This window comes from Serinus canaria, chromosome Z, assembly GCF_022539315.1.
Source record: "Serinus canaria isolate serCan28SL12 chromosome Z, serCan2020, whole genome shotgun sequence".
Taxonomy (NCBI): Eukaryota; Metazoa; Chordata; class Aves; order Passeriformes; family Fringillidae; genus Serinus; species Serinus canaria.
In genome coordinates this window covers 65,006,561-65,026,860 of record NC_066343.1, presented here as the reverse complement: position 1 = coordinate 65,026,860, position 20,300 = coordinate 65,006,561, and the positions used below count along the sequence as shown (strand labels likewise).

Here is a 20,300-nt window from a genome sequence, read left to right as displayed (position 1 = left end):
GGTTTTTTATAGTCTTACTTGCCAGTGGAAGGAAAGAAACCGTAGTGACCTTATTCAAACTGTACCTCTCAGGTTAGCTACCTGAGGAAGGCAGCTGATCCAACTTATCCTGAAGAAACACAAGGTTTTAAATTGACATCAGTAATTCTGGTTTCAAAACTTATCCATGATGGACATCACATTTGACAACGCTGATTTTTCTCCAACACAGTCAGATATATCTGGGACTAAGAAACTTGTCAAGTCCTATGGCAACGTGTATAATGTGACTTACACTAGACTATCAGCTGGAAACCCCAGGTGTTTTTGCTGATGATTTAGACAGCTTGCCAGGACCTACTAGATAATTCTTGCTTCCAGGCTGTGGTTTATGCAGTAGAATGTAAAAGGGTTTTTATGGTAATAATGTTGACATTTTTGCCACAACACCTTAAAATGAGCGAAAGTGCAGCTCAGCTTTGGAAGCCTTTGTAACCAACAAACCAATCTTCAAAATTATTAAAACACCCAACCTTTCATGTCATAACTCCTCACACATTGGAATTGTCCATATAACTGTATTAATGCCATATAACTAATTCTTTTAAAAAGCATATTTTCTTTTGTCTTGAAAGAGATGGTTTCAAATGACAGTTTAAGTTATAAGGAAATGAAAACCAACATGGAATAACCATTGTTTAAAACCTGCACAGCAAAGTGGCCTACCATTTTTCCACAAGGAGAGGAAAGGATTATTAGTTGGCAGATATTTTAAAACCAAAAAACTTTGATTCTGAATTTAGTTTCTAGCCAAGGTGATATTCTGAATGTAATGTATAATAAGGAGACTGCATTGAGAAAATGTAGTAAGGCTGTTAAATCATCTTTGAGATAACAGCTCTGCAGCACCACATAAAAGAATAGCATTAGTTAGACCAGGAGTTTCAGCATGATAAAGCAAATTAATTAATATGAAAAATAGATTAAAAAATCCCTTCTAATTCATGAATAAACAACACAATTCCTCACTTAAGAAGAATATAACTATAATTTATTAAAATAATTGCTTTAAAGTAATTACAACATGTATTACAAATCAGTGGTGTAACCAAGAACTAAAATAATCAAATCAAAGGATACAGTATTTAAACAACATTCTGAGAGGTTACAGGCTCTCACCAAGTAAACTGTAGATCATCAGAACACAACTATAGTATCACTCTAGACAACAGATCATCCAGGTACACAAGTACACAAGTCTCACTGTTTTCAATTAAATTCAAAATGTCAATAATTAAAAATATAAATTACTTAAAATCAATATTATGCCAACATTTACTTGTCATATAGTTCCATTTTATAGCATAAAAGCTTACAGTATCAGCCTGAAATTTATCTGATATGCATAGCCAGAGATTATAAACTAGCTTTTAGGTCCCTCGATTCTATTGTTTTATCAGAATAAAGTTTAGCAATCTCTTGCTTAGTAAACCCATATTCTAGAAGTATCTCTTCTGTGTGCTCTCCTACAAAAGGATCTCTTTTACATGATGGAACAGCAGGAGTCCTTGATAGAACAGGAGCAGGTCTAGGACTAATCTCTCCCGGATCATTTTTGAAAAAAGAACTTCTTTCTTTGTTGTGCTGATGTGAGGGAGCGTCCTCAAAGGATAAAACAGGGGTCACACAGGCATCAGTGCTATCGAATATGCTGCACCACTCAGCCTGTGTCTTTTGTGCAAATATGGATGCAAATTTTTTCTTCATTTCAGGCCAGTTGGAGAAACTCATCTGAGCAGGGAGTTCATCTAAATTTAGCCCAAGACCTGAAAGGAGAAAAGCAAAGTTTAACTATAGTTTATCTATAGCTTAGATAATTTAGTAAGTGCTTCTCACAACTAAGTGTATTCCTCAAGAAGATAATATTCTGCAGGCAATACTAGAGTCACTTTGAACTTTATTTGGGTATCTGTGCCAGGCAAGGAGCAGAGGAATAAAATGTTCTATGATACTTGCAATTAGACTAAACTGCATCAGCTACAGCCTTTTAAGTACTACCTATAATAAACACTCATTTGTATGAACATTTCACAGAAGCAGCAGCTGTCTCGAGGTAATAATGTCCTGAGAAAAGCTTGTATAATAGGTATCATATTCTCTACCTGGCAGTAGCAACACAGAAATCTGCTGAATGGATCCTGTACTATTGGGACACACAAGACAGATGACAGACTTTGGACCTAGTTAGCTCAATAACCCTGCTTTCCATCTCAGTTGCAAGGACCACCCAGGTATGCACTAAGCACATCCCCTCTGAGACACCAGAGCAAAGTATGGGCACACAGGCCTTGTAATCAATTGCCTGGACTAGGCAAGTCCTAGGTCTACCCCTGACCTAAGCATCCACATTCCTTCTCCCTGGGGAGCTTACATCTCTGTGCTGCCAGCTTCCAATACCTCTTTCTGTTCTCATGGATTCTGCTTTCTGCAGTCTCTGCTCTTTCATTCTGCTACTTCAAGGAGATGCAAAAATTTTTATCACTTAATGTAGAGATTATCTCAAAAAGAAGTAAAAAACAAGAAAGAGAAAAGGCACTTGAAGTACAGTTTCATATGGAGATAATACAGAGATATAAGCAGAATATATGATACCAAATAGAAATCAGAAGTGATGTACTGAATGCTGTTCTAACAGTCATATTTTGAAATTCAGGAGTATGGACACAGCAAGAAAATTCAGAAAAAGCAGGGATACAAAAGAAGCTAATCTGAGAAATCAGAAAGACTAGAAAACAACTATCATCATAATGCTTCACAAGTAACAAAAAAATGAGATTAGAAAACAGCAGTTCCCTGTAAAAGGCAAAGGAAATATAGAGCTCTGCAAAATTGAATTTAGAGCATTCTTTTTTCTATCTTTGATTATCTGATATCAGATTGATAATTAGACTAACAACTGTTACAGGCTTGGGTAATAGAGGGCTGTTCGAAGGCGGAATTTACGCAGACCTCCTCTTGTCTTTAGCTGTAGATAGGCAGAAAACACCTAAAATATCTTGTCTTTCCATAGCTTCCTTACCACTGAGTAAGGCAGATCTATTGCTGCTTAAACATAAAGGGAGAAGAAAGGGAGATAATTCCTTTTCCTCTGCTCCATAAGTTCTTTCTCACCATTCATAATCTGAATACAATATGCAATTGGGGCCCACAGTGCCCCCCCAGTTTAACACAGTGTTTAAAAATTTCACTGTTGATCACAAGATTATTAAACACAGTTTTGAAAATTAATAAATGCTTTGAAATTGCACTTGGGTACTTCAAAGGAAAACATACAGAAATTGCCAGTCTCAGACTCAGAAACACAGCCTTGCAGTTTCTCACTCTCAGAAGAAATTCATCACAGTCAAAGACAAAATAAGTATTCTCACATCTTATTAGAAATGCCTGTGAATACCAGGATAAATGATATTACAAATTATCAGTCCTTATGGTTTTATCAAGCCATGTGCACCGTAAATCACTGAACTTTCACTCTTGTGTCCATAACCATTCATGTAATCCTAAAAATGAGATCAGCTGAAGGTAACTCACACTGGCTGAATATCATGATTAGATACAAGCTAGCAGTATTTTCAAAATTAATTTTATTATTGATTTTCAAAGTCTTCTACTAGAGACTTACAGTGCAGTATAGTTTACTTATGAACCATGAGGTGAGGCAAATTTACCTTCCACAAAAGGGAAGTAAATACTCATTACCTGAGCATCTGTCTCAAAGCATGAAATCTTGTCAAGTGGAAACTTTTTTTCACAGTACTCATTTTCTTATTAAGTATGGTTTGATTTCTACCAGCCAGTCCAACATGAGCAGAGCTCTACCATTATCCCATTACACAATTATTTTTGATGATTGTGGCAGATGGGAAGTTGGCTGAGCCTCACTGCACATTCTCTGGCAAACTAGAACAATATGCAGAACCTGGAATTTAATATTACAGGCTCATTTTCTGCTGACCACTGAAGACTTCAGCTTTAAAAAGGATGAACTGAGAGCATTTAAGCACTCTAGCTTCTCATTTTCCAGCTTGTGCTCACCATTTGTGGTGCAGATGAGCAGACGCAGAGCAGGAGTGACTGACTCAACAAGGAAACTATTACATGGCACATAATTGTCTGGGTTACCACAGGAGCACAGACTTCACTCAGTGTAATCAAAAGCAAAGTATCTTTTGCACAGAATATCTTACAGAGCAACCACGACTTAGTTCCAAGTCTTTTTATGTAAAAATTATCATCTAGGGATTTTTGTATGGAAAAGTTCAGTCAATCTACTTTAGTACACCTTTGAAATTATTTTTGAAAAATGAAAAATTGTCTCCCTATAATGATGAAGCTTTAAATCTCCTTCAAATGCTACAGCTTTATTGACATATATCCCCACATTGCTTACTGATGAAGGAAACTGAAATCTCTATTTCTATAGGACTTCTTTGACAAACTCTACTAAAATCAGGCACTGACTTCAAGAGAAAGAAACCAGCAAAATTTATTATATAAATCAGTGAAGCTACTTTGGTATGTCAGAAATTGAAAGAGCTTTTTATATTATTTCAGTCATGCTATTTTAAAAGCAAAGTTTTGTTCAGGATTTTCTTGGTTTAACTTGCTAATTTTCTTTTCAAAAATGTATGGTCATAGCAGAGTCACTTTGAATTTATGTTGTCATAATATGACTGAATAAATTCATCTAGCATGGGAAACCTAAATTATGGCCTAAACAACAGCTGTAAGGTGAAGGCCATTGCTCTTTTTCAGACGAAAAAAAATTTGTTCTCACTGTGATAGGGAACTGAATTTCAGAATATCCCGTATTTCAGAAGAGAGTAGTGAATTTTCATTAAACTTATTAAGTGAAGTTTTTTCTCTGATCAAGGTTTCTGAAACTTAAGAATTTTTTAGGAAGTGACAGTTGATCAGGCCCACAGTACTACCAGGCAAATGCATCCATAGCTGTACTCCAAGCTGACATCCTCAATTACCAAAACTGCAAATGTTTTGATGCAGCAGGAGCCTGGCCCTCTGCAGTATTTGTACAATGTTTAAGGCTTATCATAATAAATAAATTAAAATAAAGCATAACATTATATATAACTGAGTCTAAAACATAATGATAAAACTGTTTGCCCATGTTGAATGTCTCAATAACAATGTGATATTGCACTCAGTATATCAGCAGATTTTTAACACAGTACACAATACTTAATAACAAAATGAAGAGTCTCTAGGAAATCCTTCATAATGATGAAAACTATGTTTTTTATTGGCTTAATTTTTTCCTTCTTTTTTTAATCAGAATACAAACAGGAGTACTGAAGTAGTATGAAAGGGGTACTGTAGAGTAGGAACAAGTCCAATACTTCAGTGACTGTCAGTGCCTTCCACATCAATGTAAGTGGACACTAAGCTCACCTTGTGTAACCGACTTTACACCATATAACTCAGAATCAAACCTTTACTCTCACCTGCTCCACAGTGTTTACTGCGTTCTTAACACCCCTTGTAGCCTGGCTGCAGCAAGACTAAGAACCTATTGCCAAAAAACAGAACAAACCTGCAGAAGCAATTCACAGGCCAGTTGAAAGACATTTTGTCTCTTGTTGAAAGATTAAGGCTCAACATTAGTAGGCAAATGTTTCTTCCATCAGATTTTCAACAGATGCCAAGGCATTTTAGCTATTTATTGTCTGATTTTTGTAATTATAAAATTAATACCAGCAAAAGGACTACAGCTCATCTGTTGATAGCAAATAGCCAATAGTGAGCCCAAAATACTTTTCTACTCCATCTATTTTACATAGCTTCAGTTTCTCACAAAGCCTTTTTGAAATTTATTTAACTAATAAATTTCTGGCAATTTCTGGCAATTGTCACTGCGGAGCACAATCTACAAAGAAAACAATATTCTCAAACTAATGTGCTCTATTTTCTTAAATTTGCTTTCCCTCTGCAGCCTCCTTAAGAACTTTTCTCACCATGTCATTAACTGCACTTGGTGCAGCACTGGGTTCCTGCAGGAGCTCTGCAAGGAAACACTGAACTGAACCAAAACCAAAAGGAAATCAGTTCTGCTTTGGCTAAGCAGAATTCTGTGAGCAGAGACAAAGCGCTTGGACATCATACCGCTTTCTCAATTCTTCAGTCTTCAAATTTCCAGCTGACATCTGCAACAACCATATCCTTGTACTCCCATTCTATGGGAGTGGCAAAACTAATCTACCCTTTGAATAGGGACAGAGACATCAAGCGGTTTTTGAATATATCTTATATGGAACAGCAGCAAATTGCTCACCAGCAGAAGTGACCAGAAACATGGAGAAAAGCTATGAAATGAAATGACAGAAATTGTAACTGGACCATACCATTTTAAACCCACATCAAAGCTGGAGTTAATGCCTGGAACAGACAACTCAGCCTAAGTCAAAGATCCTTGGATTTGTGAAAGAGCAATACAATTCTCACAGACACCTTTCTCTTTCCTATAATATTCAAAGGCTTAAATTCTGAATTTAATTTCTGCAATAGTTATCCCAAAAAGGAAATAATCCCTACATCACAGGAAGGTTCTGCTGTTCTAATTTAGTGCATTATTACCTCTGAGAGATTTAAATCCTAAGTACTGAAAGGAATAAATATTTCCTATGTGAAAATCTGAACAGATCACGATATGCATCTCAAACAAAATAACAAAAGACCAGTTACTTTAAATTCAATATTGTGAGAAAATCTTGAGTTTGGTCACTTACTTTAAACAACACACTTTTACAAAATAAACAAAGGAAACTCACTGAGTGTAGACAAGCAAAGATAGTGATACAATTAATGGCAAAAAGCAAAATTTCCTCAAAGACTGCAGCATATATGTTGAATTTTTAAATATGGCAGAAACAGACTGAAACACACGCAACAATGATTGCAGTTGTTGTCTACTTACAAGTGGATACACACCAATTCTTATTGCTGAAATAACTATTTTTGAAACCTCAGCTGTTAAAATCAAGCAACTTCTCTGCACTGTAAACATAAGGAGTACTTTCAAACATGAAAATGAAGTTGCCCGGTGTGGGTGCCCCAACATAAGCAGAAGAATTCACAGTTGTCCTAACCTTAAGCTCTAAATTTCTGAGAAATACCTGAAAGAAAACCAGAATTTTAGCACTTTCCTAAGCAAAGAGTCATCTAAAGAAGTCAGAAACCATCAGTGACCATGTTATATTACCTAGCCAATGGTTTCATCCATCACAGGCTTATCTTTAGATAACCTGGCTGAGAGAGAAAAGCCCAAGTCTTGTCCCATAACAATGATCAATAAAAGAAGGCAGGACTGTCCAGAAAAACTTGACAAGAGTCACAAACAGAACCACACTCCATTGCAGAATTTTGGTGCTTTTTTAACAGATTCTATCCCAGTCCTGTAGCTTAAGTGTGATTCAACTTAGTCTCCAAAGAACAAAATACTGCAGGCCATGAATACTGCAGGCCAGTGTTTGACCGCTTAAGCCAAACATATGGGTATTTGAGTATGCAGCCTTATTTTTTTCTCATTTGCTTTGTACTTAATACAAGTACAGAAGAAGATATTCATAAGAATTCCAAATTACTGAACTCCCAGGGAAAGGGCTTGCCCTTTTATTTTGATACAGTTTTATATTTACTTTTGTTCTTCAACTACTATACAAGGAAGAAAATCTCAGGGGACTAGATGAGAAAAACATTTCAAAGAACTGCAAATAATCAATGTGGAATGATTAATTACACTTTCTTTTTCAAGGCCAAGTTGCTTACAAATTGAGTTCACAAACAAGTTATTCTCAGGACAATTAGAGAAAAATGGAACATCCTCTTCAGCCAAGAAAGTGGCATTTCCAAACTTGACATCTAATCTGTCCAACATAATGCTGGACATGTCCCTGAGTCACTCCAGGAGCCTTCCTCATGTACTTCACGCAGCAGCATGTCCCAATTTAGATATTCCCCACAACTGCATGGACTTTTTTAAGAGAAGCAGCCATTCACAGCTACAGCTGCACAACTACCTGGGGAGCACCACAGGCTGCAAGATACAAAGCCAAAGCAAAAAGAACAAGCTCTCTTTGGGATCCTGCTCACCAAAGGCATACCCCACCTTACAACCCCGTAAACACAGGAAATTCAAGAGCTGCAGATGAGAACAATTGCTCACCCTCAACTGCCCAATGCCTACCCTGTCCCTGAGTAGTGACCACCCACCAATCTTCCTTCCAGTTTTATTTCTGAGCATCATGTCCTGTGGTCAGCTGGGGTCAGTTGTTCTGGCTGTGACTTCTTGTGCACTCCCAGCCCTCTTGCTGGTGCAGTGGGGTGAGAAGGAGAAAAGTCCTCAGTGCTGTGCAAGAGCACACCACTGCTCACCAGTTACTGAAACATCCCTGTGTAATGGCACTGCTTCCAGCACAAAGCCAAATCACAGCCCCCTGCCAACTACTGTGAAGAAATTCAGCTCCATCCCAGGCAAAAATAGTACAAATTGTAGCATGGATAAAATTCAAGGAATGCTACAATTCAAGGAATAATCAGGGGGGAAGAGACTGGGCAAGAATAAGGAACTACTCCCCTGACACGCCCACTGACTGGCCACATGAGCCGTGCATGAACAAATGTGGATCCCAAAACACTGGGTACACCCACTTTAGGAATCCTTTGCTGACATTCCTGTGAATATTCCTTTCTGAAACAATTTAAATAGGTTTTATTTTTAATTACAGTACAAATAATAGAAATTGCTTGAAATTCTATTTGCAATTGCAAAGAATTGGGTCTTTTTAAAGTATAATAATAATAATTTTTAAAAAGTGATTTGCAGAAAAAGTTTTTTAGTGCTTCAGGGACATCATGAACTACCATTACAGTAACTCCAAAAGAAAACTTGCAATTTAATTGTAGTTGCTGGGGGTGAAAAAGAAATAAATTAATGGCTAGAAGAAGAAAGTAAATTAAACTGTTACACAACTACCCAACCAGCTTCAGGAAGTGTTCGGCTTTTACAAGAAATCACATTTCCCATTTCTTAGGAAGAAGTTTTTTACTGAAAGAGTGATAAAGTACTGGAATGGTCTGCCCAGGGAGGTGGTGGAGTCACCACCCCTGGATGTGTTTAAAAAAAGACTGGATGTGGCACTGGGTGCCATGGTTTAGATGAAGTGTTGGTGCATGGGTTGGACTCGATGATCTTGAAGGTCTCTTCCAACCCAGTGATTCTGTGAACCATGCATCATGAATCAAAACCAACTGTGAAAGAATTCACTCCGTCATGCTTTGCTGTTATGAAACAATTGCTCCAACCTACTCACCTTTTATTAACTGCTCATAAAATTTAGGCTCAATGGCACCCACAGCCATGAATCTTCCATCAGAGGTCCTGTAGGTTTCATAAAAAGGTGCACCACTATCTAGCAGGTTTTCACCTCGAGGTTGGCTCCAAAGTCCCAAACTTTGTGACTTCCACAGGAAAGAACCTAGGTATGCTACTCCTTCTACCTTGAAGATTTAGAGGGGAAAAAAAACAACAAAAGATCCAGTAAATTAATTGGCATGTTACCTAAATTCTGTATAAAACAAAGCAACAAAAAGCTATTATCAGTTCTGCCTTTTTCTAAGATTTTTAATGACAGAACCTCTGGTAGGGTTCTGTCATTAACCATTTCTTAAAATTTTCAATTACTGTTGTGAAATCATATGCAAAATCATCTAGAATTAGAGAATAAGAAAGAACATAAATGTAGTCAGGCAGCTTCAGATGGACAACACACTTTCAACGCACAAAGTCTCCTCATTTAGCAAGTTTAGAGAATGAGTGAGTAATTTCAAGTGATGAGACAAACTTCTTGGCTCTATACAACATTAAGCATCAGACAGCTATCAACACCTTCTAAACCTCTCGAAACAAGGTATCTGTACCAGTCCCATAAATACCAAATTTGGAGGAAATAAAATAAAATCTCCAACACTAAGTTACAACAAAAAACTATTCTCCCACTCTCATCATTGGCAACTACACACACAGAGCAACAGAATCTCTACATAGACAAGACTTTGATGAATACAGTGCTAGAAAACATGATTAATCCCATTCCAAATTGCTACCCAAAATTTTGTCTTTGTGCAGTACACCTAGATGAAAATTCAGTTTGTTCAGCTTTTCAGGTTGTGCTAGTCTTTCAAAAAAAAAAAAAAATCACATCCAACAGCTTTGCTAATCAGCACAATTAATTTTCTTTCAAATTGAAACTGTATTGACATTTCTGTAAGCAAAGATAAGCCAGTTAATAGTGTATGGCCAGAAACATACCAGTAGAACAGATTAAAACCTGAGCTGTATTATTCTGAGTATCACTTGATTCACGCATTTTCAGCTGCATGAAACTAACCTAATACTGTCTGTAGAGAAAAGCATGGATGCTGTACCAAAAAAAAAAACACCCAAAAAAAACCAAACCAAAACAAACAAAAAAAACCCAAACCCCCCCCCCAAAAAACCAAACCAAAACAAAAAAAAAAAAACCACACAAAAAAAACCCCAAACCAAAACAAAAAAAAGTCTACTAAATTTTCATGCAGAAAGATCTATTAGTTTATACCTTTCTATGCAAAAATTTAATACATGCAAATTGCTGAAAGACGCAGTCAAGAGGGGTTCTTCATTTAATGTGTGTTACTTGTGCTCTGCTCTCGTACTGCTTCAAGGACAGGAATGCTTCTATCCTCACATGTTAAAGTCAATTAAAGTGCTTTCATATAAAAAAATACTGCCTACATTCATCTACATATCTGCAAAATTATTGCAAGAATGTTAAAAAAAGTTTGTTTTACTAATAACCTGAACTTGCACTGCTTGTATTAACAAAAAATAATACTACACAAAAAGCACTGAAAGTAAGGATAATAAAAGATGGGGAAAATAGTAGAATAAGCCCTAACTAAAAATTAAATTTTGGTGCTGACAAAACTCTTAGTCAGCAGCTGTACAATACCTATGTGCTACTCACCCAGGAAACGCTTAAAAGAAAACAGCACATCTGTTTTTTACTGGTATAGGAAGTTCAGAAATATTCCTGTCTGGACAACTGGACAGCTAGGTTCTGCCTGAGGCCCATCACAATTCAGAGACAAGTAAAAGAAGTGTCTTAACATCTGCACCAGACCTCCAAAGGCATGTGAAAATAACACCACACACTCACTAATGTGGTCACCTTCTTTTACAACATGAAAAGGGTAACATGAAGAGACTCCACTTAAGTCTAATTGCAGAATGATTATAAGAGGAGTTATATGTTTCATGTCTCCCTCATGTTAGAGAACATCTGCAGTCTCTGAAGCAGGCTCAAGAATCCAGAGGCATCACCCTAATGGGTGACCTGTCTGCTCCACAAGCCTTCTGTTCTTTCCACAGACTGAAAACAGCTCCAACAAAAGTGGGAATGAATCAACACCAACCTCAACTCTCCTTGTGACTAATGAAAGCTTCTAGGATGTGGGAATTTTGGTTTTGAGTACCTCCAGGCTGAGAAAAACCTGGAACCTCAGTCATCTATTGCATTGCTAAATGCTCCTGCCATGAGACTATTATGCAAGCTATCACTACCAGCATGCTTTCCTGTGGCTGTCTTATCACAAAGAATGAGTTATGCTCAGTCAGATGCCCACCATCAGCAAAAGGTTCTGTGGCTGAAACTCTAGTGAACCCCAACTGTGGCCCTGACTCACATGCCTCTGTTCCAGTGTGGTGCAAAAATGCAGAGGTAAAATTCTGTGTCACATATCAGTGTTCACTCCACGTGGCAACAATCTGGCTTCCTGTAAGATAGCCATGATCCTTTCCCTACAGGGTCAATGAGAAGGGACAGCAACCAGCAGGAACCAATTCAGGCCAGGCACCTAATTCTTCTGAGACAGACAGATGAAATGCAAGACCCAGTGTCTAATTTTTGCACAGTGCAGTTTCTACTGAAGAAAATTCTACCATGTGTCTAAGTCTTTAACATATTCAGATTACCTAAATTGTACATCAGCTTAAGTAAAGGATCTCTTAACAGAAAATAGTCTTAAAACAGCTGAAGTGCTGCAGTGCTGTGATTTTTAAAACAATTTCTTCCAACAAAAAACAAACAAACAAACAAAAAAACCCCAAAAACCCAAAAAAAAACCAAAAACAAAAAACCCAAAAAAACCCAAAAAAAAACCCAAACACAAAAAACAACCAAACCCCAAAAAACTTTAGGTGTAAAACCAGGCTCATCCACCAGTCAATTTACAGGAGTCTTTACTGCTGATGATGCAAGAATGATTTTCATCAACTGTGTCACTGAAAGTCTATTCAAGAAATAAGGAATATGACCAAGTGCCAGGTAAAGTACATTCTGTGGTGCTGGACAATATTCCGTCCATTTCACAGGCCACCAGGCACATAAACTAGGAACTGTAAATTCCACAATTCTGATGAGACAAGAAAAAATTAGAAGAGACCATTTTAAGGGCTTAAGAAAGCCCCACAACACATTCCAATCCAAATGAGCTGCAAATTTCATTAGAATCTTAGCAGACTTAACTGATTTTTCTTCTAAAAAATTCCCTTAATTCTCTGAATTATGATAAGGAAAATTTGATAATACTACAAACTACAAGAAGTATCTTTTTCAGTATGTGAAGACTTGTCACAATTCTCCACAGTTTTTCTTTCACAAATACACAATCTCCTTCAATTCTTCTTTTAGGTAATGTTTTTAGAGTCATAATTTTTGTTGTGCTACTTGGGCTTCCTCAAATTAGCAACTTTGAAAGATGATGGTCAGCATCTGAAACATTATTTTCCTGAGACTTCATAAACATTGAATAGGTTAGAATAATTGCTTCAGAAACTTTGCTGGCTCTATTTCCTGTTTATACATCGTAATACAGTACGTATGTGTTTTGTAGCAGCATGATATTGTTGACTCATGTTCAGCTTGTGACTACTACAAACCCCCAGGATTGTTCTTTAGCCAATTGTTCTCTTACTGCATTTGTGCAGCAAATTGTTTCTGCCTACAAAGGACTACAGAGCAGCAATGTCCATGAATGGCAGCCAGTTCTTTCAATCTGAAAAGGTCATTTTCAATTCTAACCCAAGTCCAGCATACTTGTAGTCCTTCACATATGTGTACCATCTGTAAATTCACTAAACACAGTCACTCATCCATCATTCAGCTTATTGATGAAAACAAAGTAAAAAAAAAAAACCCAACAAACATCTCCACTTGTTAAGTTTTTCATTTTGATAATCAACTACTAAAAACTTATGTTGCATTGAAAACATTAGTCCTATTTTGCACTGTTCCCATAAAATTTTAATCTAGACCATAATGCCATGGACTGCTTCTGAGAACATCATGTGATTTGTAAAAAAATTACTGAAGTCAAGAAATCCAATCTCTTGCTTCTCTACTCTCTTCAAGACCCCTTCAACAAAGGGATTTGTTTAAATTAATGTAATTTTTTTTCAATTTATATTTAAGGCCAAACCTTAATCTTCACTAAGGTACAGTGCCTCAAACAGAGGTCAAATTTTAAGTGCAACATTCTTCAAAAAGAAAAACGGAAAAACAAGAGAGGAACAACAACTGGACATAACAAAAATTTCAAAGATTAATGTCAATAGCTATTTTTCCTCTGTGGGTAAGTGGGTGGCCTTCCAGTGGAAAAATATTCATTATTAAGCTAATTTAGCCTTTCATTTATTTTACAGCACACTGACAAAGTGTTTGAAGTTGACTTCATGGCAATGATCCATAGGCAGTGTAACTACCCCAGGGAACAGTGTTTCTACATAAGATATGACCAGGAACAAATTCATAAGAAGATGTATCTTGAATAAAGCTAATGCAATTTTTACTCCAAGAGTATTGTCATTTTTGCTGTTACACAGTAAGCCAATTGTTTATTACACACCCTATCTCTATATACCACACTTATTCTTCAAATATATAGAGCTAATACTTTGTGAAGAAGGCAAACAGGGAAAAGCAGGCAGAGGGGAGAGGCTGCACTGTGTGTTCCATGACATAAGGATGTTATGGCAGCAGTGATCCATGAAAATTGTTTGCATGTGAAGGAATAGCCATTTTATGAAATCACTCACTTTCCCTTTCCCAACTTCTCAATTTTAAACCTTACAATCTCCTTCCTTTCCCATATTTAGAGTAGGAGAACACTCAAGCAAGTCTTAGAAACCCCAAATTCCCTGAGAACAAGCTTACCATACTTGCATCAATGACCTGCCCTTTGCCAGATTTGGCACGTTCAAAGAGGGCTATGACTATACCCAGTGCACACATGACACCTCCACCAGCAAAATCAGCCAGAAGATTTACAGGTGCATAAGGATTTTCATTCTTTCTACCCAGCTTTGACAGCACACCTGACAAAAGAGAAAACAAAGCAAAGATAAGCATAAAATTATTACAAACATTCATTTCTACAATTAAAAGTTTTTTTTCAAACCATCCAAATAAATAAGTCATAAAGCAATCTTCTAATGTTTTCTATTTCTGCTCGGCTGACTCTTTATTCACAAAAGAGTGAAAATATATGAAATCACATTAGCGAAGATGTAATTAATTAAAGAGATTAACAAAACTCTCAGATAAACGTTGATATTTTGACTACAGAGGGACAAAATTTTATTTTAAAAAATCCAATCCTGTGTGCAGTAATTCTATATTAGTACTTTGTACATGCATTGAATCTCACCCATAAAGAGGCACTATGTATATGTCTCAAAGCTACTTTGATAAAGTGTCCTTCTTTGAATATTTTAAAGTAAAAATGCAGATTTATAGTCTTATGTGCTCATAAAAAATGAATTAATAATCATAACAAAGGATGTCACACTGACAACTGTGTTTCAGTCCTAACCCCCCTCTCCAACTACCTTTGGGGAAAAAAAGGTTGCATATAAGAACAGGTGGCTAACACAGGAAGGTTATCTCTGATTGCATGCAATGCAAACACAGGGAACTTATGTTTATGCCAGTAATTATGCAGAAACAAAGGGAATCAGAGCAAAGGCTAAGCCAGTTTACTTTAGTTAGAGTTTTGAATTTGTTAGCATTTCTCTGCCATCCTGAACAACTTCTTTACTGTGACCTTACTCTTCATAGCTGCCTCACAGCGATTCCCTTTGGGCAAGCAAGAAATTGCAGTGTGATCATCCCTCTCCTGTGTCTGTGGCATGAGACTTGCAGAATACATGGTCAGAATTTCCTGAGAACTGCATGGTTCTGATGCACTGTTTAATTAATAGTCTACTGCACTTCCTATGGGCAACAGAGTGCACAGTATAAAAGGTTTCCAAATCCTGTAGGGCAGAATTAAAACCCCTGCTGCTGTCTAAAATCTTCCTTTTAATGGTTTAAACAGTTGTCCCAGGCACCAGAAAATTAATATATTGACTTCTTTAGAGTTCCTAACACAAAATATTTTTTACTTAAAGGAAGCCAAAGCTCACTAGGAACATACTCATAATATGAGATCTCATTTTTGAGAAATGACACCTCTCAAACACCTTGCTCTATTTCCTTTTAAAAGGTAGAAAAACTTGATTTGTGAAATTACAAGCAAAATTATTTTAGGAAGTTATTACTAACCAAAACACTACTGATTAAATCAGCTCCAGAGATAAAAATCACTCTATTTGTAAACCAGAAAGTACTACAAACCAAGGTAGGGATACCATGGTGCTTCTGTACCAACTCTTTCCCTCCACTAATAGATAAAAATACCCTAATTCTTTGAAATCATCTTAACATGAAGTCAAAGTTTTTCAAACGAGACATATTTTCTTTAATCTTTTCTACTCTCTAACAACTTTTTATGAGGGAAGACTGAATCCATCTCTAAAGAAATTTAATTCCATAACATTATGACTCCTCATAGTAGCAGATACCAGATCACCACGTTTGCATTGTCTCTGCTCTGTCCCTTTCTTAGGACTACAAGAACTACTTAATCCAGTGGGAAGCCAAGAACTTTTGGGCCACTTTCTCCCCTCCTACACAGGCTCAGAGATGCACTAGTGACAGAAGAAGTGTGAAGAGCAGGAGGTAGGGCCATGCATGGATGGGCAGCACCTGAGGTGCATATTTTGTTTCTGTTTGCTACTGCATACTTGCAAAACCATAGCACTTAAAACTAGCATAATGTCCACAACACCTTACTGAAATGTAGCATTTCCACTTTATTTGAAGTCTACTTCCTTTCAGTTGGTATCAGTGGAGACATATTCACTAGCAAAAAAGCACCAGATCTCAATTGTCTTGTGCTGCCTAGTTTTTCTTTGCTCAAAAAAATCTGCTCACAAGCACATAAAGTAATCTGCAGCCCTTTCAGGATTATAAGTATACAGAGTTTCTAGGAGAGGGGCACTGAAGAAAGTATTCAGTCCTCTCTTCAGATAAATATTCGGATACTTTATTCAGATAGAATAGCACAAAGGAAGCAAAATAATGTACAGCCTGGGAAGACATGCTGATCCAGACTGTAACATTTTGCTGCTGCTGGAAAAACAAACAGCCTGTACAGTACATGCTTCCTCGTTTCGTGTGCTGTTGGTTGGATCCTTCATTGAACTGCTTTACCTTAGTAACTTGGCAGAAAACATCCTCATTTCTTCTGACCAGTTTTTGATTTGTGAGGAAGTTCACAGAGAGGCTAAGAAGCGCCAGAGCTGACTGAAAGCATCAGGGAAAGGAAAGCCCCATCTCACTGACAGCGACACTTCAGATCAGCTGTCTTATCAGACTGCACCTCAGATAATTTGGAGCTATCTGCTTTCAACAAGTTCTTTAGTCTTGATCAAAGGGAGGAAATATGTTTTATTTAACAGGAAATTTTACAGCCTACCTGATAAAGCCAAGTAATTGATGTCATGACCTGCAGACTTGGCGTACTCTCCTGTCTGGCCAAAACCAGTAAGTCTAGCATAGATGAGTCTGGGATTCTCCCGTAGAAGGACCTCTGGGCCAAGCCCAAGTCTTTCCATGACACCTTAAAAAGACATAAGCAAGAATTAAAATTCACATTTAATAATACTCAAAACATAATGTCTCAAAGTCAGATTATACAACAGCAGAATTCAACTGCACTTTATGAAGTAGCACATTCTACTTCAGTGTCCATGTTACAACATGAACATTATCAATTACTAACATACTGCATAAATTTTTAATATTAACCAAGTGGAAATTAGGCTTCAGAGATCTTTTTTTCAGTTTTTATTCCTGTTTTACTTCTCCAAAAGACTGACAGAAAACCATGTACCACTGGACGAGAGAGAAAGCTACCAAGCACTTGTAAAACAAGGAAAAAAGAGAAAACTCCTACATTTTCTGAATTAAAATCACTTGAAATTTCATCTGTATTTTACTGGAATATACCTTCCTCACCATTTTTTTAGTACCTCATGTTCCTGTGTGTTTTAACTCACTGATGTGACTGGACCATGCCACTGTTCCACAGATGATCTGTCTGAACCACACACCAATAAATGTGCTCTTTTTTTAACACAGGGAAAAAGGAACTTTTAGAATCAGTGATGTATAAGTTGAATCAGCATGGATTTACAGAAATCAAAGCTAAAATTTAATCTTGCAGTTCTAAAACAGTGGTTTTAAGAGAAGAAATTTGAATTGCAAATGAATAGTACTTTCTTACTGGTTCAGTGCACTTTGGTCAGACTTTTACCAGTGGTCTATAATGGCACTGCAGGGCCACATATTTTGGAATTGAAGGGATAACATAATTTCAATGCCTGCTCCACCCCAGAATCTGTAATTCCAGCTTGTTTCACATAACAAATCCATACTTTTTCTACATCACCAATTTCATTCAGATCCATTTCTGCTGTACTACTTACTGGGCAGCGGCAAGTGATTACTCCCAAGAAGAAAGCAGTGAAATTTGGCAAAAGGCATGACTTTCAAATGCACAAGTGGAAACAGTGTGATGAATAACCCCTCTGGTGTCACAAAGTTATTGTTGTAAGGTCACACATGCCTTGCAAGAAACTGTTCTGCAGCTTGGGCCCTCACCTTCTCACTGCTTTCCAGCAGTCTCATGATGGGTCACAGATTTGCTTACAGCCCCTTACAACCTAGAGTCCAGTTACAAAATTGCCTGTACTTCCAACTGTGAAAAAACCCTGCAAGTGCTCATAAAACCAAAGAAAACGAAATTTCATTAAGGAAAAAACAGGAGACAAGCTTTAAGGAAAAAGTGAAATTTAACTTCTTCTTTTTTTTTTCCCCTCAGCTTCTGGGGAGTAAAATAAACAAGGTAAGGTAAAGTAAGAATTAGCCCATTTTCTGAAGAAAACTAATTACTTGTGACACGATCTGTTCATGATGTATGATGTCTAACCAACAAAGCCTCTTATTTCTAAACTGTCTGTAAAATCTCCAGAACACTTCAGCTAGATCCTCAATGAAGCATGATTTACAGAATGGTTTGGGTCGGAAGGGATCTGTAAAAGCCTCTTACTCCAACCCCCTGCTGGGAGCAGAGGCATCTTCAACTAAATTCATGTACACAGAGGCCTGTCCAACCTGACCTTAATGGCAATTTTTCTTACAGAACAGCACCCTCAAGGAGCACCCAGGGATACTGACAACAGGTGAGTACCTGTGTATTTTTTTAATAAATAAACAGAGAGAACGTGAAAAACCTGAAATGTATATTGATCTTAAAATGGCATCAATTTTGCTACTGAGAATCAGATGTTAAGACCCCTATCCATGGTAAATTAGTAATATTCATACTGTAATTAAAAAGGAACTTTCTCTTTAAAAGAGAGTTTTGAAAAACAGAAAAACTCTGTAATTGAGCATTTGAAGAATTTGACTTACTTTAACCTAATGTTAAAAATGGAAAGTACTTGCAAAAACACAAGGAAGCTTTTCATAAAGTAGATTTAAGACTGGGAGGAAGAGATCATTTGTAGAACGCAACTTCCTACAATTAAATGATGTTTAAAGATGAAGACAGTAGTTCATAACCTGGATTTGATCGTGAATCAGAGTAACCCTGTATAACAGAATCATACCACTCTAACATATACAACTTTTATATTCCTCTCCCTGGAATATGTGCTTTGTAAATGTGTCCCCACAATATCAGATCTCCTGTCTTCAGAGGAATTGTAAGATCAAACTGACCGGCACAGCAACCGGGAAGTGAGTTGCACTTTAGCAACAGGCCTGGATATCACACAGGATGGTGCCCCCAGCTCGGTGTGACCCCTCTGCTCGGACACCCTCCTGCTGGTCCAGGGCTCCAAGCCCGGTGTGACCCCCTCGGCTCGGACACCCTCCTGCTGGTCCAGGGCTCCAAGCCCGGTGCGAACCCCTCGGCTCGGACACCCTCCTGCTCGTCCAGAGCCAAGCCGGGGGCACGGCCCTGTCTGAGGGCCCTCGGCGGTCCTTCCCTGCGGTTTCACATGGCGGCTGCACGGCACAAATCCGCCACACAGCACGAGCCCCCAGCGCCTCCAGAGCTGCTCCCTGCCCGCTTCCCACTCACCATGGCAGAGGCCACAGACAGGCGGGAGCCCCTCAGCACAGCACCCCTCGGCCCCGCAGCTCCAACCCCCCCGCTCGCCCCCACCCCGTACGGGCCGGGCTGCCGCGGCCGCAGCGCCGCCCCGGCGCGGTTCCCCGGCGGCCGAGGTCCCTCACCGTGGCGGAAGGGCTCGATGAGCACGTCCGCCCTCCCGCACAGCCGCTTCAGCACCGCGGCGCCCTGCGGCTGCTTCAGGTCTAGCGCCAAGGAGCGCTTCCCCCGGGCCTGCACGTCTCCGTGCGCTGAGGCCGCGGAGGACTGGGACAGGCGGTCGACTCGCACCACCTGCGCCCCGAAGTCGGCGAGGATCATCCCGCAGAGAGGCGCGGGCGCTAGCCCGGCGAGCTCCAGCACCCGCACCCCGCTGAGCGCCATCGCCACCGCCTGCTCCGCCGCTGTCGAGCGCACATACATCGATCGCGGAGGCGGCACGGGGGCCGCCCCGCCCGCTCTCGCGCGGCCCCGGGGACCGGGCGGGCTCCTGCCGCCCCTCGCCCGCGGGCACCGGCTCTGCTTCTCCGGGTGTTTCTTCACCCCGAGCCCTGATCGCCCGCGGGCGGCTCTACTACCCTCCGCTGCGGCTCGCGGTGAGGAGGAGTGGGCATTCTCTTGGAGCCGGGATCGACAGCTGCTCTTGG

At 38.8% G+C, this 20,300-nt stretch overlaps 1 protein-coding gene across 1 annotated transcript; it reads right to left on the bottom strand.

The window, feature by feature from the left end:
- Positions 1–1,008: 1,008 nt before the first annotated feature.
- Positions 1,009–20,089, bottom strand: AMACR (alpha-methylacyl-CoA racemase). The gene is made up of 5 exons (XM_030237268.2): positions 19,779–20,089; positions 16,951–17,094; positions 14,307–14,467; positions 9,366–9,552; positions 1,009–1,805 (listed from the first exon to the last, which is right to left on the bottom strand). The coding sequence occupies exons 1-5, from the start codon at positions 20,074–20,076 to the stop codon at positions 1,396–1,398; spliced, it is 1,200 nt and encodes a 399-aa protein (XP_030093128.2). The 5' UTR covers positions 20,077–20,089; the 3' UTR covers positions 1,009–1,395.
- Between the last annotated feature and the right edge of the window lie 211 nt (positions 20,090–20,300).